The following is a 26,978-nucleotide window of genomic DNA, read 5'->3' as shown; positions in this document are numbered from 1 at the left end:
CTTTTTCTTTTTCATGCTGGGTTTCACTATACTGTAGTCCAGGCTGGCCTTGAACTCATGATCCTCTTGCTTCAGCCTCCTGAGTGCTGGGATTATAGGTCAGCACCCTCATGCCCAGTACCCCTGTCTACTAATTCTAATACCTTTGTCTCTCCATAATTGTCTTAACTCTTAACATTATGATAAGCTGGATATGGTGGCACACACCTATAATCCCAGTACCCTGCAGGCTGAAATAGGAGGATTCAAGCTTTCTCAGCTTAGTAAAACCTTGTTTTAAAATATAAAATTAAAAAAGGACTGCAGATGTACCTCAGTGCAAAGGCTCTGGGTACAATTCTCAGTACTACCAAAAAAAGTTACACTTTCTTTTTGTTTGTATGTTGAGCAAACCTGGACACTGAGTGTTATGTTACAGAGAATCTAGATACTGTTATATTTCTTGGGCAAGTTTTTTGTTTTCGTTTTTAACAGGCATTTGACTTGGTTGGACTCAAACTACAAACTACATGGACAGCAGTTCAAATCTCAGTTCATTTCCTTCATTTTTGGTTGAAATGTGTGGAATCTGTCCTGCACATGCACAGTACATTTAGGATCACTGAGATATTTATTAATAATTGCAGGATACCTCAGTCTGGACCTCTCCTTTCTGAATATCCTCCTCACACCCTAGCAGCTACTTCTGCCTTGATTTCTGTCCTCTGGGTTTTTCAGGCTAGACACTGGATTCTTCTGGAGTTCTAGCTAGCTCAGGTAGCACCAATGACAGCCTGCCCTCCGGCTAAAAGTCACAACATCAGGAAATTCACCAGAACTGCTCCTTTCTGTCAAGTGTCCATCCCCATCTAAATCTGAACCACCCAAAGGATAACTGGAGTTGTAACTTGACCCATTGTCTTTTACTAGTGAATTCTGAATGTAGATTTGAGAGTAGAGCTCCATGCTAGTTGCGTGCCTTAGTTGTTCTCAACAAATCTAAATCAGTAGCATAGCTAGTAACTGAGTAGAAAGAATGCCTGCAGCAAATCTGGGCATCTGAATTCGGGAACAGGCTGGGGAGCTTTGCCAGCACTCACCTCACCTGTCTCCCCATCTCTCCCATCTAAAGTCCACTGTCCTCTTTTGTACAAGTGGGATGAACTAAACCAGATACTATGAAGACCTACGCTCTAGTTCTGAAATTCTCTGTGCCAATAAGAGATAGCTTCATGAACAGGAACAGAAATCACATCTGTGATGAGGGAGAAGGCAAGGTGTAACAGACAGGCCTCACAAATGCCACACAGTAAGGCAAGAGGGAAGAAAGGTGCAGGTGGCACCAGGAAGAGTGCCGTCACCTGCAGGACTGATGGTCTCTGCTCCCATGTAATTAACTATGGAGTTCATGTTCTGGCTCCTCAGTGTGAAGAAACAATACGGTGAGTGGTGAGCTCCAGGCCTGCTGCTGTAACGACAGTCATCAGGCACCTGGACAGTTCTGTATACGGCCAAGTGAAAAATAATCCCCTGCTGTAAATATGTACTAAAGACTTCCTTTGCCTGCATTCAGGCTTTCTTGTCACCTCCCGAAAAGCTCACCAACAGCCTCTTTGGTTCAACAGTATCTTATTATTTAAGGTTTGTAGTACATCACTTTTCAATTAACAACCTCCTTGGCTCCAGAAAATATATACACATGATTATCAGCATATTCCTTAAATACTTCATAAAGAACAGGTCACTATGAATCAAAAATAAGACTGCTAATAAAATATTTAATGCCTTTTAACACAATGAAACATGAAGAAATTATAAATCTTTTAATTAAATGGTTCTTCAGTATATTCTACCCAAATGACAACAATAAACATGTATAAAATTAAAGTCACAAAAATTTTGCTTGATTTCATTTCTCTACTTAATAAAGTGCAATCACGTCAATTCAGTTTATAGGAAGGGACATCCTGGATAGGGACTCAAGAGACAGGGGTCCACTTAAGTCTACTTCAAGTCCACTTCTTGTTTCTGCCCCTTGGTAGCTCTGTGATCCTTTTCTACATTTCAGTTGGGTCATCAGTACATTGGACTTTTTAGATCTTGTCCAACACTAATAAAAGCCCATCAAATATATTTTCACTCCATAGTGCTTTTACTGGGTTTTATTAATGGTATAACACATGTAATATAAATTAGCCCTCTTAACCAATTTTTAAGTATATATTACAATACTGTTAGCAATTGTAAAATAGAGCTCTAGGAAACTTTCCTGTTTTATGACTATAATGATTGAACAACACCTCTTGTTTCTCCCTTTCACTCCCTGACCACCATCATTCTACTTTGATTCCGTCAGTTTATTTTAGATACTTTTTATAAGTGGATTCCTGCAGTATTTCTCTGTTGTGATTAGCTTATTTCACCTAACACAGCATCCACATTCATTCAGTTGTGGGATGTGATGGGGTTGCATTATTTTTCAAGGCTCAGTGATACTCCATTTTGTGTAGATCCCATTTTCTCTGTCCATTCATCTGATGGACAATGAAGTTATATCCACATCTGGGCTATCATGAATCATGCTACAGTGAGTACTGCAGTGCAGATAACTACTCAAGATCCTAACTTGATTTCTTTTGGAGAAATACTCAGAAGCAGGATTGCTAGATCATATGGCAGTTCTAGCTTTAATTTTTCTTTTTTGGTACCAGGGATTGAACTCGGGACATTGCACTTGTGAGGCAGGCAGTGGCACCACTAAGCTAAATCCCTGGCCCCTGGCTTTAATTTTTTGAGAACTCTCCATACTGTTTTCCATAGCAGCTGTACCATTTGCACTCCTACCAATGGTGCAGAAGAGTTTCAATTTGGTCACCTCATCACCAACGACTACTTTTAGATTAAAAAAAAAAAAATGGCCATCCTAATAGGTATGAAGTGGTATTTTACTGTAGTTTTGATGTGCATTTCCACGATGACTAGGGATTTTGATGATCTTTTCATATAATGCTTGACTTAATTGTATATCTTCTTTAAAGAAATGTCTCTTCAATTTATTATTGTTATTTTTACTGGCAGTATTGGGGAATGAACTCAAAGCCTTTGCATTGAGCACCGAGCCTTTTTATTTTTATTTTGAGACAAGGCTTTGCTAAGTTGCCCAGATTGGGCTGGAACTTATGATCCTCCTAGAGTGAGTGATGTGTACACCACCACATCTGGATCAAGCCTTTTTTTTTTTTTTTTTTTGGCACCAGGAGGATCAAGTCATTTTAAATTGGATTTCTTAAGTGTATTTTTCAACTGATTGTAGTTCGTTATGTATTTTGGATATTAACTCCTATACTAGCCTGTGTAAGCTGCTATGGCGAAACACCAAAGTGCAAAATCAGTGTATGATACATTCAAAGTCTGGTGCAGACCCACTTTCTGGTTCAGCTCTCTCGGATCTCTTTTTGAGGGTACTAATCCTACTCATGAGGGCTCCACTATCTTGATCTAATCATCTCTGAAAGATGCTTCTTCCCAATTCCATCACATTGTTGATTAGGTTTTAACATATGCATTTAGGGGAGACACATATTAAGATTATAGCACTCTTTATCAGATATTTGGTTTGCAAATATCTTTTCCTATTCTATAGGCTTTTTACTCTTAATATTTTCTTTGCTGTGCAGAACCTTTTTAGTTTAATGTAGTCCCATTTATCTATTTTTGCTTTTATTGCCTGTGCTTTGGGTGTCATATCCAAGAAATCATTGCCAAGATCAATGCTATGAAGGTTCCCCTTATGTTTTTATTTGAACTTTTATAATTTCAAGCCTTACATTTAACTGCTTAATCTGTTTTGGGTTGATTTTGTGTGTGGTGTAAGATAGGAGTCCAATTTCATTCTTTTGCATGTAGATATCCCTTTTCCCAACATCATTTGTTGAGGACTATCATTTCATTGTATACTCTTGGCAATCTTATCAAAGACAAGTTGATTAGAACTATACCAACCTCCCTCCGCCTCATTCTCTTCAGGCTGGGTTTCTGCTGAGAAAGTAGCTGATAGTGTTATGTGTGTGACCTTGGACTTGACAAGTCATGCTTTTCTTGTTACTTTCACCACTCTTTTGACTTTTAATGATTTTATTATTATGTATTTCAGTGCGTATTTCTTTGAGTTCATCTTCTTTTTGATCCTCTGAGCTCCTTATATCTGAGTACCCATTTACCTTGGCCAGATGTAGAAAGGTTTTGGCTAACTTAAGTGAACTTTTGCCTTCTCACTTTTCTTTCTGGACCTTCTATATTGCATATATTGGTCTGCTGGATGGTATCCTGTAAGTCCTACTGACTTTCATCATTCTTTTAAATTTTTTCTTTTTGTTCTTCTGACTGGAGAGTCTCAAATGACTTATCTTTGAATTTGCTGATTCTTTCCTCTGATTGATCAAGTCTGTTGGTTAACCCCTGTAGTGGAGTTATTATATTCTTCTGTTCTAAAATCTCTTTGATTCTTTTAAATATTTTCTCTTTGATGATACTCTCATTTTTTTCATGCAATGTTTTCTTGAGCTTATAAAGCACCTTTATGATAATTGTTTTGTATTCTTTGTTATGTAATCAATATGCCTCCGTATTTTAAAGAATTGGTTAATACAGATTTAGTCTATTCTTCCATTTGGCTCATGTTTCCTTGTTTCTTTGTGTATCTCATAATTTTTTTGTGGGAACCTCTACACTGGAAAAAAAGTCACCTCTCCCAGTCTTTATGAGTTAGCTTCCTACAGGGAGAGATCCTCACCAGTCTGCATAGCTAGAGATTCTGGGGGCCTCCAAAACTTTTTTAGGGAATGTAACTTCTCTGGGCCATGTGTGTAGGGAGAGTTTGCTGCTTTCTTTTTCAGAGGCCATAATCTCTTACTTCCTCTGATGTCTGCCTGCAGCCCTGTGCATTCTCTGGTTCTACAGGAGCAAATCATCCTGCTCTCTTTTGTGTTAAATAGCATCCAAAGTAGAGTGGCATTCTGTGAGCACCCAAGACAGGTGAGAAAAACAGGAGTCCCATAGTATCCCTCTAAAAAACTGGACCACTGAGTATACACACCATTCTTCTTTCTTGTTTCTGAGGAAGAAGCTCAGAGTTGAGTGCCTTCTCCAGATCATGCCAAACTGCACTGGCCTTGTTGTTACTGCAGACCCTCTGGTGCTACAGCAAGCTGTCCCTGCTGTTGTTTGTATTCGGTAGCCACCTGGGATCCAAACTGTGCTAGTTTTGTCAGAGCTCGGAGTCAGACAGGCAGCACTCTAAAAAGCTGAAACACTGGCCTCATCTTCCATTTTGCTCTTTCTATCTCACCCCCCCCCCCCCCACCGCCCCAGTCTGGCTCCCATCCCTAGAAGCTGTGAGCTGGGGCATCAATTGGGAAGATGAAAGCCAAGGCTACCTTACTATTCTGCCATATTACTCTTTTCACTGGTCTTTTACTGGTTTCCAATATGCACATCTGGTCTCCTTAAGGAGATTTCCTGAGGCTATAGGTCTACTGTTCTATGCACTGGAATGCCACAGGCCCAGAGAAGATGCTCAATAATTCATGAGCAAAGGAATAAATCTGCTTTAATATACTTTAAAGCTTTTATGCTTTGTGGAAAGTAATACGTTGATGTTAACCTCCATTTCTAGGGGAAGCCTGTCTAAATGAACTGGTTTTGAAGGGCTCCAAGGAAGTTTCCTAAGAACTTATCTTTAAAATCCTACTTTACATTTATATTGCAAGGAAAAAACATATAATTTTATTTAAGTTGATTTATATTTTATAACAATAATAAACCCAGAATTGTCAAAGTTCTATTCATATTCAAGTCATAATCAAATCCTATTTCTTCCTCAAATCTGACTCAGCCTCCAAGGCAGAATCTGTTCATTCATTCATTCATTCATTCATTCCGTGTTTAACAAGCACTTATTGTTTACTAGGCACTCTACTAGGTTGCCTGGGCTGCTCAGCTCTGATGACATTACAGAACTGCCCACAGCTTGTTTATGATATTTATGTGTGCACTTTCTCTACTTTTCAAATGTGGGCTTCTAGAGTAAAGAAACGCTGATACATTCACCTCTGTAACCATGGCATCTGAACAGCAAATTCAAATGAAATACTGGAGTACTAAAATAAACTCCAGGCAGCTAGACTGTAAGAAAAATGTCTTCTAAGCTTCTAGGTTTGCCAAGAAACAGAAAGGTTGAAGTACCTGATAGTCAATTCTGCCAGATCCAAATTTATTAGCTTCTTTTATGTTTTTCCTCTATTCCTTCTGAAAAATGTGTTGACAGCTATTTTTTATTTCTTATTTAAAGCAAACTAGTAAGTCAGTGGTCCATATTTCAGTAACATGTACATTAAAACCAGCTAGCAAGAAAAATGAAAATGTACTCAAGTGATTTCCAAAAACATAAAATGACTATCACCAGCCATGAAAAAGCCAGGACACATATCCTCCTGTGCCACTGACCGTCACAGCAACATTAGAATTGACAGCTACAGAATACAGAGCCAAAACAGAACAGAAAAAAACAGGAAGTACCACATATAAGGAGGGAGAAAATGTGTTTGGCAAACAAATGTCCCTAGATCCCAGTTCCAAAATGAAGAAAATGCACAGAGCAGAATAAACATAGAATGTGGTAAAATCCTTGATTGAAAGATTAAAAGCTTTTCTGAGTATTAAGAAATCTTGAGGTCAGAAGCAAGGGCATATATTATTTAAAGGAAACTAGGGGTTTCAAGGAAGAAGAAAATAATCAAGGTACATACATGCTCCTGGTACGTGGCAGGTAATTAATAAATGATAGCTATTATAAGAAGCTAAGAAGTAGTTCAGATGTCCCTCCTCTGTGACAACCAGGCAGAGCCACCAAAAATTCTCCTCTGTGTGCCCACAGCATCTGTGCAGGTTATCATTATACCATGGACTGCATGTGTTACGGACTGGAAGTTTGTGTTCCCCCAAATCCAAATGTTGACATTTAATCCCCAATGTGATACTACATGGAGACAGGGCTTTGAGGTAACTAGGTCATGAGGTGGTGACTTCATGAGTGGGATTAGTGCCCTTCTAAGAAGAAACCAAGAGTGAGCTCATTCTGCTGTGCCATGTGAAAATGCAGGAGGAAGGCAGAGGTCTGCAGTCCATAAGAGAGATCACAGGAGCCTGACTACACAGGCACCTTAAGCTTGGGCTTCCAGGTTTTAAGACTGTGAGAAATAAATTCCTATTGAATATAAATTAGCCAGGCTATAGTATTTAGTTATAGCAGCCCAAGTTGAGACAACCTCATCTGTGTCTGTTCCTACTCCTGTGTGGTGATTTCCTGGAAGTATGGGATTATATTCTGTGCTTCTCTGAAACTGGAGATAGTAGGCACATAATCATTATTAAGTAAGAGAATAAATGAATGGTCTCATGATTTTTCTCAGGAGAATAGTGTTTTCTGAAACTAAAAAGAGAAAATACTTTTTCTATAAGCCATCACACTCATTCCTTCCCATTTTAAATGTTATTTATTGTAAAGTTGTCTGCTCTATTCAAAGTAATGTCTCTCCTCCCATTACCAATAGAGAGTAAGTTTCGGAGTAAATCCTTCTGATGATGCAGTGCAGAACAGTGGGAGGCACGGGGTTTAGTTTGTTTTTCATTCTTGATTTGAAATTATTTAAAAACAATAAATATGTTATAAAAATAGCAGAAAGTTCCCTTCATCCAGCATCCCCATGGTTAACATCTTACAAAACCACAGTATAATTACTGAAAGAAGACAATTAACATTAGGCTGATAAAATTAACTATTTTATGGACCTCACTTGAATTTCCCAGTTTTCCTTCTAATGTCATTTTTCTGGTCCAGGATCCTACATTACATTTATGTGTCCTTATTCTCCTCCATACAGTGACAATTCTTCACTTTTTTCCTGGTCTTTTATCATGCCAAATTTTTAAAAAATATCAAAATATCAGTTATTAGATAGACTGTCCCTCAGTTTGACTACTGGCTCTGTGACTCACATCTGTGTTGCCTTGGTAAAGTCAAGCTCTCAGGAACCCTGACTTTCCTTACCTGTGAAGTAGGATAACAATGAGTTTGCAAGGCTGTTTTGAAAGCTAAATGAGGCAATGTAAATCAAAATACCTGAGACATAAACCAAACAGCAAATGTTAACTCTTTACTCCTTGTGCTATCTTTCAATGATTTCTAAAGCATTTTTTGCTAACATGTCTTACCCGTATTCTAATGACTTCTTTTGTGAATAAAAACACATATAACCTATCCCATAACTTGCCATCGTCTCTGCTGTGTGACAGCTCTGAGCCACATCTCTTTCCCCTGTACTCCTGTACCTCTTCACTGTCATTGCCTGTCTTTAAGGGCTTCATGATCATTGTTTTGATTTTTCAGCTTGTGATGTGTAGGATTAATTTATTCATTCATACTATATTCATTCAAAGATGCACTGAACCCACTGAGTGCCAGGTCCTGTGTTAGGAGCTCAGAGGCAATGGTAAGTTACCTGCTGTCCTCATCAACCTGTGGCTTGTGGGGAATGGACACATAAATAATTACAATTCAATGTAATCACTTCTGCAAGAGATGGAATGGCTAGAGTCACACAAGAAGTATTCTGAACCTGGACTTGGGGAATGTCAGGCTGGGGAAGATTTCATGAAGAAAGTGTCACTGTGCCTCAGTTAAGGTCTCCAAAATACATAGGAAGTGATAGGAGTAAGTAAGGGAGCAAAAGGTGTAGAGTTCAAGGAAGAACTATCACAAGTGTGTGCTGAGTAAAAGTAAATCAGTTCTGAAAAATAAATCTCCTATGTTGTAAACTTGTAGCTTGAGAGTGGTGTTGTGCCAATACCTCAGGGGTTAAGAAACTTCCCCAGGAAACTTCTGGCCTCAGTGCTCTGTTCTGGAGACTGCAGTTGACAGACTTAAACCTTTGGATATTACACTGAGCTTACCTCTTTCAACATCTGTGAACTGAAGTAAAATTTCAGGAGACAAATGCCTACTTGTTTCCATTTCGAAAGAATAATAGGTTTGTCCTTTTCTGATGGAGGGGTTTCTTAATTAAAAAAAAAATCTAAATAGCCATAAAAAATCCTTTTTAAACTGACTCTTTTAACTAAGCTTATGCAAGGTTGTGGAGCCTTCCCAGCTTTCTTCTTTCTATGGTACTCATTCCTGTGGCTTCAGGGGTCTGGTACTAGGTCCACCTGTTCCCAGTACCAAGTCTACCCATGTCAACTTGTGTTCTCAGCAAGTGTTACATGTCTGTTATCCACTGAACACTGGAGCCTAGGGAAATCTAATACAAAATCTTCAAATACTTTAGAGGTTCCTCTGCTAGTCCTTATTTTACCCTTCTAAGCTTTTCTTCTTTTAATGTTTTCATTTTCTCCATAGGGGATATTTCTCAAACCCTAACTGCTTCTAAGTTGAAGCAGTCATGTTACATACCGTCAACTGGTATGTCAGAAGGTCCATTAAGAAGGTAATCTTGTTACTAAACAGAACATCAGTGCAGTTTTCTGAACAGTTGTTGCAGGTGAGGTAGTAAACGCTGATTGCACTGCAGAGGGACCTAATAGGAGGAGAAAAAAACACCATTGTAAAACTACAGCAGTTCCTCTCCAAAAAATTTAAAATACATGAAATAAATGGTACAAAAGAAACAGGCCTGGGATAGAAGTTACTCTAAAAAACTAAACCAAATACTAGGAGGGCCAAGGCTGGTCACCTAGATATAAATACTTATTTTTTCATCCAAAACTCAGTATTCATTAGTACTTAAGACCTCTTATTAATTTCTATTGGCTGCAGCTTCAGACAATGAAACATATTTATCATTCTATCTGATAATTTCTTAATAATCAAAGAGTAGATATCAAACCAGGAACTTTGGTCCTTTCAATACCAGCAAAATACTATCCATGTTCGTGTTGCCAGGTCCACTGATGCCAGGTAAGAGTTTAAGGAAGAAGAGAGCCCCAATGAGAACAACTGGAGGATGTTTCTACAAGGCAAGACCCCCAGATGCCATCACTCTGGACGCCATCACTCTGCCTGTGGTGGTATGGACATGAGCTCAGAGTGCCTGGGTAGAGGAAGACAACTTTTGAAAAGGCACAAACTGGTCATGGGCCCAAACAGTTTTAAGTTAAACTGAATGAAGAAATGTTTTTCTCTAGGTGATTAAAAATATAGGCCACTGGGCTGGGGATTTAACTCAGTGGTTCTGACACCTGCCTCACAAATGCAAGGTTCCAAGTTTGATCCCCGGTACATACATACATATATATATATATATGCCACTACAAAGAAATTTTGAAAGCAATGAGGTGAACAGGCACAGGTGTTCTGAGACTGCTCATGAAGCCTGCATTGCCTTCAGTGTTTACTCTGTTCTATCTACAACTTTTAAGTTCTATGAAAAATGTTTGGATCTAGTTCCTTACAGCCAATCTTCTAGGATAGAAGTTCTCACAGTGTGGCCTAAAGGCCAGCAGCATCAATATTACCTGGGAACTTGTAAGAACTGCAGATTGTCAGAGCTCTACCCTGGCCTAGTGAGTAGAAATCTTGGGATTGGACTCAAGCAATTTGTATCTTACTAAGTTCCTCAGCTAATTCTGAGAATGAATAGATACCTAAAATTATATGCTTAGCCAAGTTCCTGGTGACACTAGGTGGGAATGGGGCAAGTTTCTGATGTGTGACTTTCAAAATCTCTCTGGGTGATTCCAATGTGCAAGCAGAGCTGAGAACCCCAGGTCTGAGAACCAACATGTAACTACTCATTCATTCAACAGCTATCTGTGGTCCAGGTATGTGCCAGGCACTGTGCTTTGTGGATACAGCAGACAAGTCCCCTGTCTTCATGGGGACACTGCTCCAGCAACAGGGTGATAAAGGCAGTATCTGTTATACTTGTAACCATGTTTCCTATAGTTGTACCTTGCTTCACATAATTGACAGGTTTCTGAAAACTGGTTACAGTAGAGCATACTGATTAAGAGTAGAGACACAGAACACAGAGGAGGTGAGCCACTCCGAGTGCACAAGAGGAGGCTTCTGGGCCATCGTACCACCCCCGCCAGCACAGAGGAGGTGAGCTGCATGGGCGTCAGCAGCACCCCCCCCCATGCTCCCTGTCGAAATGAGAAGACAGGTAAACAAGTCTCAAAACCAGACTTGCAGATCATCTACAGCAACCCCAAAGGGAAATGAGATGGAACAATCTGATACTCAACCACCTGGACTCCCTGAACTGGCAACAAAAGGGGATCTGGAAAAAATGAAATCAGAAATAATTTCTCAGATAACAGCAGATATTGTGCTCATAGTGCAAGACATGATTAATAAATCTAGAGAGAAGCTCAGGAACATGATGGAATCCCAACATAGGAAACAAATGGAATCCATAAAACAGATGCAAACAGATTTCCAGGAGATTAAAAACTCCACTGAAAGTCTACGCAGTAGAATGAGCCAATGTGAGGACAGAATTTCAGATATAGAAGATAAGATTGCAATTTACGACCAGGAAAAGAAAAATTTCTTTAAAATTGTAAGGGACCATGAGAAATCAATCGAGCAGCTGCTACACGATGCAAAGAAGAATAACATAAGACTGACTGGAGTCAATGAAGAAACAAGAGAGAGTGCAGATGACAAAAAAAACCTGTTCACAGAGGTGATGGCAGAAAACTTCTCAAGCAGGGGAAAAAAACTTGACATACAGAGAAGTGAGGCATATAGGACTCCAAATAGCCTTGATCAAAAAGAATCTACACATAGGCATATAATTGTTAAGATTCCAGAAACTCAACAGAAAAACAAAGTGCTACAAGCAGTTAGAGAAAAGAAACAAATCACATACAAAGGAAAGCCCATCAGAATCACAGAAGACTTCTCAATGGAAACCCTCAAGGCAAGAAGAGCTTGGAGTGATAATTTCAAGCCCTAAAGGAAGACAGCCTCCAACCCAGACTGATGTACCCTGCAAAAATATCTTTCAAAACTGATGGAGAAATAAGATACTTTCATGACAAAGAGCACCTTAGGAACTTCATGAATACCAAACCAGCACTCCAAAATATTTTAGACAATATCCTAGGAAGAGACATTGAGGATCACAACCCCAGGAAGCCCAGCAGAATGAATCCATAGGGCGCAACAAGAAATTAAACCCTAAGGGGGAGAATCCCATACAAAGAAAAAGTTATGACAATGATAAGTATGAGTTATAACCATGAATGTTAATGGTCTCGACTCACCAATCAAAACAAATAGACTGGCAGAATGGGTCAAGAAACAAGATCCAACAATACACTGCATACAAGAAACACATTTAATTCAAAAAGAAACTCACTGACTGAAAGTTAAAGGGTGGAATACTCCATGTGACAGGAACCTGAAAAAAAAAAGCAGGAGTAGCTATCCTCTTTGCAGATCAAGTGGATTTCAAACCAAAATCTGAAGCACTGTTCCCAAGAATTTCAGATAAGGGATACTCAACTTGTATGTACAAATCTATTGTGAACACGTGTTTTCATTCCTCTCAAGTAAAAACTTAAGAACAGGACTGTTGGCTCTTAACAGTAATACAGGAAATTTCTGTACTTTTTTCCAAAATGGTTTTATCATTTTACATTCACATTAGCAGTATTAGAAAGTTCTAACAGGTTCCCCCCACAAGCTGACATTTGTTCTTTTAAAATTTAACTTCATCTCCCTAATGAGTGTATAATTCAATCTTGTTATTGTACTGATTAGTATTTTTCTGATTCTAGTGTTGCACACCTTTCCTTGTGCTGTACTGGCTATTTATCATCTTCTTGTGTCTACTTTTTAATTGGGTTGTCTATTAATGAGCTGTAAGAGTTCTTTATATATTCTGGTCATAGGTTATATGCACTATAAATATGGTCTGTTTAAGGACTACTTTTCATTTTCTTAACAATGTCATTTAAAGTTCTAAATTTTGATGGAATCTCATTTATCAACTTTTTTCTTTTCTACATCATGGTTTTTATAATCCTAGGAAATTCTTGCCTACCCTAAAATCATGAATATTTTCCCTTATAATTTCTTCTTAAAGTTTTATAGTTTTAGTCTTTTGTAGTTAGGTTCATAGATATTTTCAAGTTATTTTTATGTATGGAAATACAGGATTGAGGTTAATTTTTTACATACAGATACCAGGTGTTCTAGTGCCATTTGCTGAAAACACTATCTTTTCCCCTGCTCTTGAATTGAGTTTATGTTCTATAAAATGTTAATGTTAAATAATCTTTCAAAATTCAGTGGACCATATATGTGTGGCTCTATTTCTCGATTCTCTGTTTTATTCCAATGATCTATGATCCAATGATGTCTTTCCTTAGACCAACACTGCCTTGATTACTGTAGCTTTAGAGGAAGTCTTAAAATTAGGTACTAAATGTCTTCCAACACTGTTTTCTTTTTTACTTTTCTAGGTCCTTTGTACTCCTACATGACTTTAAAATTTCAATACCCAATTCTTCATTTATAGCAAGTATACATAGACCTGAATTTTTATATATACCTTGTGCTTTCTAATACTCCTAAATTCAAATACAAGTTCTAGGGGCTCCTAAAGATTTCTTAGTATTTTCTCTGTAGATGATCATTTCATCTACATATAAAGATTTTATTTCTACCTTGCCAATCCTATCCTAATTATGCCATTTTATCTCCAGATTATTTTGGTTTAGGCCTATGTTTCAACTTTTAATGGACAGATGAAAAGTAGGCATATCTGCCCTTGTTCCCCACCTTAGGGAGAAAGTATTGTATCTTCTCCATTCATATAAGGCATTTTTGCTGCAAGTATGGAGTACATGGCTTATCTGTTGGGAAGGTTCTGTTCTACTTCTAGTCTCCTGATAGATAGCTTTTACCATGAATAGCTGTAGAATTTAGTCCAATACTTTTTCTGCACCTACTGACAGTATCATATGGCTTTTTCCTTTCTTCTGTTAAAATGATGACCTGTGTGGGTGGATCTTTCAATGCTGAACCAATACTGCCATCCTTATAATAAAACCACTCTCTACATACTGCCAGATCTGACTTCTAGTAGTTTGTTTTGTTAAACCAATTTTTATCTATGTTCATACTTTTTTCTTCTATTATCTTTATCCAGCTTTAGTGTTAGCACAATGTTGATTTCCTAAAATGAGGAGAGAAGTGTTCCTTCTTTTTTCTGCTTTAAATGTTTGATATAATTTATCAGTTAAAATGTATATAAGCCTGTTGTTATCATATAGACAGGTTTTGAAGCTAGGAATATACTTTCTTTAATAGGTGTTATTCAAATTTTATACTTCCTCCAGAGTTAGTTTTATTAATTTGTCTTCCAAGGTACTTCTCACAAGTTGTCAAATTTATTTCAAAAAATATTTTTGTAATATGCTTTCTATATCCTTTTAAATTTTGTAAAACCTGGTAATGTCTTCTAGATCTTGATATTGTAATTTTTAAAATGTATAATTGATATTGTGTAATAGGAAGAAAAGGTCTAAAGGAGCAGGGGAAGTGGGAGGGGTAGGGGAAAGGAAAGAAGGGAAAAGAAAAAATATGAGAAAAGGAAAAAAATGGAAACGAAGTCTTTACAAATAGGGTAGGGTGGAGGGGGTGAAGGGAGGCAGGGGAAGGCGAAAAAGTAAGAACCAAGATACTCATGGAAAGGTGCAAGATCCCAATGATGAATGTAACTGTATTTTATACCTAAAATGTACCAATAAACTTAATGGGAAAAAAAAAAGAGTAGAGACACAGGAAAGAAAATACATTTAGGTTAGAATCCCAATTCTACCATTCAAGCATTTACCAAATTTTTAATTGAACATCTTAGCATTTATTTTCTCATGTGTAGAACTGGGATAACAATACCTAAGGTTCACTTCTCATGATATGTTATAGTCCTACATGCCCAACAAAAAGAATCTTAAAAATTGTTAGAGAAAAGCAAAAAAAAAAATCACATATAAAGTTAAATCTACTGGGATTATAGTAGCCCTATCAAAACAAACTCCAAAGGCCAGGAGAGCTTCGAGTGAAGTGTTTCAAGTCCTAAAAGTAAACATCTTCCAGTCCAGACTAACATATCCTGCAAAACTTATCTTTCAAAATTGATGGAGGAATAAGGATATTCCACGACAAAGAATACTTTAAGAGCTATATGAACACTAAGCCAGTGCTCGCTCCAAAAAATACTCAAGAATATCCTCAGCAGAGACAATGAAGGTAACAAAGCCAAAAAATCAGAAGGAATTAATACATCAATCAAGGCAAGTAAACAAGGAAAGAAAAATAAAAGAGTCAACAACAGAAAATGGACACAATCTCAGGAATAAATTAATAGCTTTCAGTAATAATGCTGAACCAAATGGTCTCAACTCCTCAATTAAAAGACACAGTGTAGGGCTGGGGATTTAATTCAGTGGTTCCTCCGCCTGCTGCACAAGCACAAGGACCTGAGTCTGATCCCTGGTATCAAAAAAGAAAAAAAAAAAAGACACAGAATCCAATAATCTGTTGCATTAAAGGCACGCTTCTAATCCAAAAGGAAATTCATAGGCTAAATATCAAAGGATGGAAAACAGTATTTCATGCATTAGGACCCCAAAAGCAAGCAGGGATAGCAATTTTATTTCAGACAAAGTAAACTTCAAGTTAAAACTGATCAGAAGAGGCAAAGAAGGTCACTACATATTAGGTAAGAGAACAATTCAACAGAAAGAGATAACAATTGTAAATATATATGCACCGAATATCAGGGCACCTAACTTCATAAAACAAATGCTGTGGACATAAAAGATCAAATAAACACCAATACAATTATTGTTGGTGACCTCAGTGGGTGACTCCACTTTCACAAAGAGACAAATCAACTAAAGAAAAAAATTAACAAGGAAATATTAGAGCTGAACTGCACCTTTGAACAAATGGTCTTAATTAGATACCTATAGAGTGTTCTACCCTACTACAATAGAACACACATTCTCAGTGGCACAAAGAACTTTCTCCAAAGTAGACCACATCCTAGTTCATAAAACTTGCTTAAATAAATACAAAGGAAATGAAATTACCCCATGTATACTATCAGGTCACTGTGCACTAGATCAATCATAAAAGACATTACAGAAATTATATAAACACCTAGATATTAAATAACACAGTCCTGAACACTCAATGGGTCACAGAAGAAATCAAGAAAGAAATTAACCAATTCCTAGAATTGAATGACCACGCCAGTACAACATATGGGAACGTATAGCACATAATGAAAGCAGTCCTAAGACAGAATTTCATTGCAGTCAATTATCATATTAGAAAAACAGAGTGAGCTCAAATAACCTGATGATGCACCTCAAAACACTCAAAAAACAAGAAAAGTCCAAACCCAAACCCAGTTTAAGGAGGGAAATCACAAAGATCACAGTGAAAATTAATACACTGAGACTAAAACAACCCCAACAATACAAAGAAACAGTTAATTGAAGAGTTGGTTTTTCAAAGAATAAACAAAGTAGACAAACCTTTTGCCAAACTTCCCAAAAGGACAGAAAAGACTCACATCAATGCAATTAAAAATGAAAAAAGCAAAAACACAGTGAATTCTGCCAAAACCCAAAAGGTCATTAGTAACTACTATGAAAAATTGTACTCCAACAAATTGGAGAATCTTGAAGAAATGGGCAGACTCCTAGACACATATGAACTACCAAAACTGAACCAAGACATAAGAATTCTGAACAGCCCAACAACAAGGAATGAAATTGAGGCAGTAATAAAAAAACCTATCAACTAAGAAAAGCCCCAGACCTGATGGATTCACCGTTGAAATCTATAAGATCTTCAGAGAAAATCTAATGCTAATACTGCTCAAACTCTTTAAGGAAATTGAAAGGGAAAGAGTACTTCCAAACTCATTCCTGGAAGCCAGTATCACTCCTATGCCAAAATCAGACAAAGACCCAACTAAAAAAGATATCTACAGGCCAATTTCTTAGTAAACACAGATATAAAAATCCTTAGTAAGAGATTGGAAAATAGAATGCAACAAATTATCAAAAGGATCATACATCTTGACCTTGTATGTTGCATCTCAGTGATGCAAGGATGATTCAACATCCACAAATCAATAAAGTGTACACAACACAAATAGCAGCAAGGAGAAAAATCACATGATCATCTCCATAAATGCAGAAAAAACTTTTGACAAAATCTATATCCATTCACCATAAAACCCTAAAGAAAATATGGATAGAAGAACCTTACCTCAATGTGATAAAAGCCATTTTTGACAAATCAATGGCTAACATCTTCTTAAATGGGGAGAAACTGAAAGCTTTCCCTCTAAAATCAGGAACAAGACAAGGATGTCCACTATCACCACTCCTGTCCAATAGAGTACTTGAAACATTAGCCAGAGCAATCAGGCAAGAGAAAGAAATAAAAGGGATATGCATAGGAAAGAAATCAAATTATCATTAGTTGGAGATGACCTAGTCCTTCACATAGAAGACTCAAAAAAATCTACCAAAAGAATTCTAGAATTATTAACCAAATTCATCCATGTAGCATGACACAAAATTAACACATAAAACTTAATAGTGTTCCTGTACACCAAAAATGAACTCATTGAGAAAGAAATTAGGAAAACAATATCCCTCTCAATAGCGACCCCACTCTTCCTGAGGTTGAAACAGAAAAGCCTTGCACCACATGTTAACACATTTAGAATGCACTGGTTGTAGGCTCTGAGTAGGAAATCCTTCACAAGTGTAAGTCAGCAGCATTTCATTTATTTGACAATTTACCTAAAATTTCAAGATTTTTATTTTTAAGTTGTGATTATAAAAACAACTGTAATAAATTGGGTTATTACATTTAGAACAATGTGTAGAACATTACAGCTCTATAATTAAATCCTATTTTACCTTGGTTTTGATCTATATTTTTATGGCCTTGATTTTTAATTTCTATTCTGTTTTATTCAATAGAATTCCAACAACTTGTCTCAAGTCTCCAGTTAGCTATTACGAAACATAAACAAATATGCACATAAAAAGCAAACATCACACAGCATGGGAGTTTGTCCTCTTGAATGCCTCTGGGCTCCACGTTAAGAAAACTCCTTTAGTGCTAAGTATGGAATGTGCATCTATAGAAGCTCATGCTCACAAAACCCTTCCCAAGAAACTTCCACAAAGAAACTATGTTCTGATGAAGAAAAAAGGGAGGGGGAATTCAAACTCTCAGGGCCAGGAAAAACTTGTCCACTCAGTAACCTTGTTTGAAAGACAACTCTATTTGAAGAGCACCTGTCTTAGCACATGTCTTTGAACCTAGCCTGGGTGGTCTGTCCAGGCAGCTTTTCCTGTAATTTTAAACTCAAATGACTAGAAGCACTTTTAAACATCAAACAGAAAGCTCCAGAATTTGAAAGTATCTTCTGAGAAGACATTAAAATCCCACTGTCCATTTTGTCAAAAACGCCCTGTGGGTGGGGGTAGGAAGGGCTTGAGATACAGGCTTTCTCTGCAGATAATGATGAATATCTCAGTGCATTTTGTGTCAGTAAGCATTTTCACTGAAAAAAGCATAAAAAACCCCCAAGTCATTCCATGATGAGCGCTGGAAGGTATTTATATACAGAAAAGACTATATTATAGAGTACAAGTAGAGTGCACACCTAAGATATTAAGAAACAGTTAAATGAGCAGCTCCAGGGGCTTGCAGCAGAGGACAGTCAAAAAGTACATAGTTATGTCCTTATGCACTTTGGGATGGTTAAGGATTCTCAGAAAACATGGTTCACCAAAATCCACTGTCTTATCCCAGTGTCAAAAGAGCAGCCATCTTAAAACAACTGTCACAGACAATTTCACAAAATGTTCGTGGGATGAGTGAACACCTTTAAGTTCCTGCATGCAAAATTAAGTGCCAACCAAGTAAGGGCAACAAGTACTAGAATCACACAAATACAGCTGTAAAGAAAACCTTGGATTTTCACCAATTACTGCTCTAGCCCTCATGTACGGAAAGGAATGGAACCATACCTTAACACAGGGAATGATTAGCAATGATGTAGAATTAGTGTGAGGACATTATCTACAGTAGAGCAGAATATTCAGACCTGGAGTTACCAATTCCTTAGGAAAGGGAGATAAATGTCAAAACCAAAGCCTCTGTGCATAATTCACAATAGCTAAATCTTAGAAGCACCTTATATATCCATCAACAGATGAATGGATAAAAAAAATGTGGTATTTACACACACTAGAGTACTACTATGCCATAAAGATAAACTTGAGTCATTTGATGCACCTTGAGACAATGTTAAGTGAAGTAAATTGACGCATGAGCTTAAATATCACATGGTTTCCTTTATATATGAGAAACCCAAATTATAAATAAAGAGCAAAATAAAAGATAATAGGATGTACAGATACAGACCTTTCTCAAAGGGGAAGGAGATCAAGAGAAGGAGGGAGGAGGGAGAAAAGGAAGGGACAGCGGATGAAAAAAATTAAGATGTGTCAGGTACATGTACTAACAACACACGAGGAATGTAAATATTATATACTGCAAATATGTACAAAAAAGGGAAGGGGATCAAGAGATGTGTAGAAGGGAGAGGGAGGAAAGGGAAAGGGAGTGAGAAAAGGATTTTATCTACATGTACCAACTCCCCACAAGGACTATTACCCTAATCCTAACCCCATCATGCTTAGAAAGTGATAGTTTTATTTTAAATGTCTTTTAAAACTTACAGATTGCAAAAGATCGCCTACAAAAACTATAGCAAATATCATATATAATGGAGAGAAACCTGATAATTTCCCTTAAGGCTGGGAACAAGGCGTGTATGTCTTCTCTCACTAGTCCTATTCAATATCTTATTAGAAGTTCTGTCTAATGCAATAAGATAAGAAAAGGAAATAAAAATGTACAGAAACACAGAATTGAGAAAGAGAAATTAAAATATACTTGTTTGAAGATGGTGTGACGGTCTATGTGGAAAATTCCAAAGAACTGAAAATATAAATAAATAAAACCTCTTGAAGCTAATAAGCAATAATAGCAAGGCTGTAAAAATATAATCTTGACAAAAGTCAAATGCTTTTCTGTATATACTAATTGGGAGTTTATAATTCTAAAAAATGATATAATTTACATTAGCATGCACACACGACCTTATGTACATATTTAACAAAATATGTAAAAGAACTATATGAGGAAAACTACAAAACTCTAATAAAAAACAAAGATATAAAAACAATAGAAAGCCATGTTTTTATTCAGGGATAGGAAGACTCAGTAGTGTTGAGGTGCTAGTTCTTCCTGAGTTGATCTGTACATTCAGTGTAATCTTGATCTAAACCTAAGCAGATGATTCTGTGGATATTGATAATCTGTACCTAAAGTTTACATGGAAAGGCAGAAGACCCAGGAAGAGCCCACCCAATACTGAAGAAGAACAAAGTTGGAGGTCTGACACCACTGGACTTCAAGTTTCACGATAAAGCTACAGTAGAGAAGACAGTGTGGAGCTGGTGACAAAATAGACAAGTAGATGAATGGAACAGAATAGAGAACAGAATTCAACCCAAACAAATATGGTCAACTGGTTGCTGACAGAGGAGTACCACAGTTTGGATGCTGACTGTCCCCCAAGGCTTAGTCCCTGGTGTGGTGCTGTTGGGAGGGGTGAGACCTGTAGCAGACAGGACCTGTGGGAGGTGCTTAGGTCACTGGGGCACACCCTGGAAGAGGACCGTGGGGCCCAAGCTTCGTTCTCTTCTCCTTTGCTTCTCAGCTTTCAAAGCAAGTGGTTTGCTCTACCATGGTCTCCCATAATGATATACTGCCCTCTGCTAGAGTACCAGTGAAAGGGGGCTGGCTTGATCTTGGACTGGAACTTCTAAAACCATGACTCAAAAACAAACCTTTTCTCTCTATAAACTGTCTTAGGTATTCAGTTGTAGTAACTACAAAATGACTAATGTAAGCAGAAAGGTGATCCAAAGGAGAATGGATAGTCATTTGAACAAATGGTGCTAGACAAAAACAGACATGTAGACCAATGAAATATAACAGAAGACAGAGAAACGACCTCATGTACCTACAGCCATTTGATTGTTGACAAATGGGCCAAAAACATAGGCTAGAGAAAAGACAGCCTCTTACAAATGGTGCCGGGAAAACTGGATATCCACTTAGAGAAGATTGAAAGTAGATCTCCATCTCTCATCCTGTAGTGAAATAAAAATGGATCAAAGACCTAGATATGAAAACAAACTTGGAAGCTGCTGGGATATAACATAGAGGAAACACTTGAAGCCATAGGTATAGGTAAAGACTTCCTGAATAAAACTTCAGTAGCGTAGGAAATAATGTCAAGAACCAAAGAATGGGACTGTATCAAATTAAAAACCTTCTGCACAGCAAAAGAAACAATCAGAGGAGTGAAAAGGCAACCTATGGAATGGAAGAAAATTTTTGGTACCTACTTTTCTGATAGGAGACTAATATCTAGAATATATAAAGAACTAATAAAAATTCCATTTGACCCACTATACCTCTTCTGGAAATATTTCCTAAAGAATTAAAGACTTCATACTATAGTAATACATGCATAGCCAAGTTTATAGCAGCACAATTTATTTATGCTAAGTTTTGAAACAGCCTAGATGTCTGTCAATAGATGAACAGATAAATGTGGTATCTAAATCCAATGGAATATTATTCAGCTACAAAGGAGAATTAAATCACCTGTGTGCAGAAAAAGTGGATGGAACTTGAGATCATCATGGTAAATTAAATAAGCCAGGCTCAGAAAATTAAATATCTCATGTAAGAAACCTAAAATATAAATAAATAAATAAATGAATAAATAAATAAACTAATGGAGAGATGATAGGAAAGTAGAAGGTAGACTCTTAGAGATGGAAAAGGGGGAGAGGAGAGAGAAAGTAGAAGGAGGTAAAGGGAATGAAAATGATCAAGATATAGGCATGTACAAGTTCCCAGAAATGAACATCATTATTCTGTATTACAAACATGCACTAATTTTAAAAAAGGAAGTAAAGTAAAAAATGCCATTTTTGTATACAAACAAATGTTTGCATATAAAAAACAAGAACTAGAACAAAATAGTGCTGGAACAACTGGACATTTATATGCAAAAATTATCAATCTAGACACTGGCTTTATACTATTCACAAACTCAAAATATTTCCCAAACATACATGTAAAATGCAACTATAAGACTTCAAGAAGATAACAAGATAGAAAATCTAGGTGACTCTGGGATTGACAATGAGTTTTCAGATACAACATCAACAGCACAATCCATGAGAGATAAAAACTGACACAGTGGAATCCATTAAAATTAACTCTATTCTGCAAAAGAATCTGTTAAGTGAATGGAAAGGTAAGCCACACACTAGAAGAAAACATGTAAAGTCCATCTCTGATCTGACAAAGGACTTGTATACAAAAAACTCTTATAACAGTGAGAAAAATCCCAGTAAAAGTGGACAAAAGATCTAACAGACACAACACCAAAGAAGATACACAGGTGGCAAATAGATATATGAAAAGATGCTCAATGTAATATGTCTCAAGAGATTACAAGTTGAAACAAGACATCATTCATTATACACTTATTTGAATGGGTAAAATTCAAATCACATGACATCAGCAAATGTTGTTAAAGATGTGGAACAACAAGAACACATTTTCATTGCTAGTAGGAATGCAAAATAAAATTCACCTTGGAAGAAAGTTTGGCAGTTTCTTATAAAGCGAAATGTTGGCATATCATATGATCCAGAATCATACTCCTACGTATTTACTCAAATGAACTGAAAGCTTGCGTATACACAAAAACCTGCATATGAATGTTCATAGCAGCTTTATTCATAATCGTCAAAACTTGGAAGCAGCTCTTTCCATTGTAGAATGGATAAACTGTGCACATTCAAACAATAGGCTGTTATTCAGTAATAAAAAGAAATGAGTTATCAAGGTAGGGAGGGACATGAAAGAAACTTAAATGCAAGTTGCCAAATGAAAGAGCCAGCCTGAAAGGACCATATATTGTACAATTCCAGCTCCAGGATATTTTTTGGAAAGAAAAAGCTATATAGAAAGTAAAAAGATCAGTGGTTGCCAGAGGTTTGGGGAAGGAATGGGTGAATAAGAGGAACACAAAAATTTTTTCTGATGTGAACAGTGAAACTATTCTGTATGATACTATAACAACATTTTACATTTGTTAAAACCCATAGGACCATACAACATGAAGAGTGAACCCTAATGCCAACTATGGATTTTAGTAACAATATATTGATATTGGTTAATCAATTGGAAAAATGAACTACACAAAAGCAAGATGTTAAAAGGTGAAACTGAGGCCACGGGGAATTTAAGGGAACTCTACTTTCTGCTCATTTTTTTCTGTAAATCTAAAACTACTGCAAAAAATAAACTCTTTCAATAAAAAATTCATGGATTTAGATCTATTTTATGTTTTTATCCACTTCAATTCTGAGCCACATTAAAGCTTTTTATTATTTTTATTTTTTTATTATACTCTTTTATTGGTACATTGTAGGTATACAACACAATTACATGTCTCATTGGGAACTTGTACCTTTACATGATGCATCTTGGTTATTAATTTTTCCCCATTCCTAGCCCTCCCTTCACCCCCTCCATCCTTCCCTATTTACAAAGACTTTATTTTCATTTTTTCCATTTCTCATCATTTTTCCTTTCCCTTCTTTCCTTTCCCCTGCCCCTCCCACTACCCCTACCCCTTTGGACATTTTCTTCCTATTTTGCATTACCAATTATTCATTCTAATCATTGGTACATTTTAGGTATACAATATAATGATGTTCATCATTGGGAATTTGCACCTTTACATAATCTCTCTTGGTTCTTATTTTTCACCCTTCCCCAGCCCTCCCTTCAACCCCTCCAGTCCTCCTTATTTACAAAGATTTTGTTCCTATTTTTCCATTTTCTCATATAAATTCCATACCCTTCCTTCCTTTCCCCTACCCCTCCCACTTCCTACCCCTTTGCCCCTTTTCTTCCTATTTCACATTACCTATTATACATTTTAGTCCTTATTTATACTTTCAGTTTCTCACAGCAGAGAAACTATTCTGTATTTATACATGTGTGTCCTATTTATTTCACTTAAGAGTATCGCCTCAATGTGCATCCATTTAGCTATAAATGTCTCTAATTTCTCATTTTTTATGGCTGAGTAGTACTCCATTTTATAAAAAAACCCACATTTTCTTTATCCAGTCTCCAGTTGATCGGCATTTGGGCTGTTTCCAAGTTTTAGCTATTACAAACTGTGCTGCTATGAACATGGGTGCACATATATCACTGTGGTATGATTCTTTTAATTCTTTGGGGAAGATAGCAGGGTCAAATGGGACTTCCAGTCCTAGTTCTTTGAGGTATCTCCATACTGATTTCCACAATGCTTGCACCAGTCTACACTCCCACCAGCAGTGGAGCAGGGTTTCTCTTTGCCCACAGCCCCGCCAGCATTTGTTATTGGTTGATTTCATGATAGCAGCCATTCTTTCTGGTGTGAGGTGGAATCTCAGCACTGTTTTCATTTGCATCTCTCGAATGACCAGTGATGTTGAACATTTTTTCATGTACTTATTTGCTATTCCTACTTCCTTGTCTGAGAAATGTCTGTTCATTTCAGATGCCCATTTTTTGATTGGGTCTTTAAATCTGGGAGGTCTGATCTTTTAAAGTTCTTTATAGATTCGAGATAGTAGACCTTTGTCTGAGGAAGAGCAGGTGAAGATTTTTTCCCACACTGTGGGTTGGCAAGACCTGGATCAGCTTTTAATTGAAATAACACTGGCTTATTTCAATGGGAAATAATACCATCGAACCCATAATCTGTCCCCAAGGAGTCTCAGTTCTACTGACATGGTCACTGTTTCTAGGCCTTTACAATCAACAGATCTGGGAACTTCCCCGATATCCACTCCTATACCCCAAGATAAAGAACTTTGGGAATTTCATCAAATTTGGGACCAAGGGATTTTTTTTCTTTAATTTTTAATAACAGTTCTCTCTCTTTTCACACTGAGAATGCTGGTTCTCAAGGGCACAGAAAATAATAGAATATAACTACTTATTTTATGCTACATTATAATAACAATTTCAGAATAACAATCTTAATAGTACCACACCAACTATGGCTGTTCAAAATAGTTTCACTTTTTGGTATATGCTATATTCAACCCCCATTCTTAATTTTTATCATTATACTAGCTACATTATTTGAACATACAGTCATTTCATTCTATAATCCCTCCTCTCAATCTTCATTAATTTTAGTCCTATAATGACACATTTAATGCTCACCATCAGTCCTATGTCAATGTATTTGTGTCCACTTGCTTATCTGAAGCTTGTTGCCTAGTAAACTCCTCAGGAAGACCTTATAAAAGCAATAGTTCCTGAGTTCTTGCAAGCTGGCAGAAATGTGTCTGTACCTTTTCTAAGGAAGACCAGCTCTTGGCATGTATGTTCTTTTCTAAAGTATATTTAAAATGTTACTCTATTTTCTTCTGAAATAAAGCACTGTTACTGAAAAGTTTGCTATTAAATTTATTTTCCTTATATATCATACTATTTTTATTTTAATATGTAAAATATGAAACTGAAGCACAATTTGTTTGCATTCAAATAAATTGCATATAATTAGAAGTCAGCTTTTTAGTACAATTTTGAGGATTGCACTCAGTTCTATTACCTCCCCAGGTTCCCCCAGTGATCCCCTTTGAAGTCAGCTTCTCTCCCAACTCTGGGCAATCACATAGCATTTTTCTATTCTGTTAAGTTTTGCTTTTTCTCAGAATGTCATATAAATGGAGTCAACCTATCTGTAACCTTTGAGCTGGGGCTCATTCACTAGGCACACTGTATTTGAGAGTCATCCAGGTTACTGTAAGCATCAGTGCTCTGTTCCTTTAAATTTTTTTGTAATTTATTTTATTGTATCCAAAAAGGCACACAAAGACTTAATGTGTACCATTCAATATTGTTAATTTAGGCACAATGTTGTACATCAGATCTCTAGAATTTTTCATCTTGCATTACCGCAGCTTTATATCCACTCATAGTAACTCCCCATTTGCTCCCACTCCCCTGGGCAGCCTTGGCTATACCCTGCTTCTGTGAGTTTGTTTTAGATGTCTCATTCAAGTAGAATCACATAGTATTTGTTCTTCTGTGATTGGCTTGTTATACATAGCATAATATCCTCAAGGTTCATCTATCTTATCACAAATGCAGACTTTCCTTTTCTAAGGCTAAGTAATGTTCCATTTATGTAGAGACCACATTTTCTTCATCTTCATCTATCCATAAACATCAATGTTGTTTCCATTTGTCACTGTTATGAATAGGGATATAATGGATATGGAAGTGTTTCACTTCTTTTGATTCAATACCCAGAAGCAGGATTACTGGACCAATTATACAGTAGCACAGTTCTATTTTTAACTTTCTAGGGAACCCTGGATACTTTTTTCATAGGGGCAGCACTGTTTTGCAATCTTACCAATGGTCCACATGGGTTTGTTGTCTTCTGGTTTTGATGATGAGTACATTAACTGTGAGGTGGTGTCCAGGGGATGACGTGGTATCTCATTGTGGTTCTGATTTACATTTCTCTGATGCTTACTGACATTGGGCATCTTGTCATGGACCTTTGGCCATTTGTATGCCTTGTTCAGAAAAATAACTATTCAAGTCCTTTGTTCACTTTTAAATTGAGTTGTCAGTATTTTCATTGCTGAGTTGTAGGAAATCCTTACATATTTTAGAAATTACTCCCTTATCTAATAAATGATTT

At 36.9% G+C, this 26,978-nt stretch overlaps 1 protein-coding gene across 9 annotated transcripts in view; it reads right to left on the bottom strand.

The window, feature by feature from the left end:
- The window catches only part of Scaper (S-phase cyclin A associated protein in the ER), a 375,238-nt gene that overhangs the window by 81,650 nt on the left and 266,610 nt on the right, over nucleotides 1-26,978 (bottom strand). For all 9 annotated transcript variants that reach the window (XM_004872072.3, XM_087210281.1, XM_087210282.1 and 6 more), the window contains one exon: nucleotides 9,488-9,611. In XM_004872072.3, the coding sequence (XP_004872129.1) occupies nucleotides 9,488-9,611 (124 nt within the window). The remainder of the gene's footprint in view (nucleotides 1-9,487; nucleotides 9,612-26,978) is intronic.

Source organism: Heterocephalus glaber, unplaced genomic scaffold (assembly GCF_053883595.1).
Source record: "Heterocephalus glaber isolate CG9 unplaced genomic scaffold, H.glaber_assembly_v1.0 deba00001140, whole genome shotgun sequence".
NCBI classification, from domain to species: domain Eukaryota; kingdom Metazoa; phylum Chordata; class Mammalia; order Rodentia; family Bathyergidae; genus Heterocephalus; species Heterocephalus glaber.
This window is presented reverse-complemented; position numbering and strand designations above follow the sequence as displayed.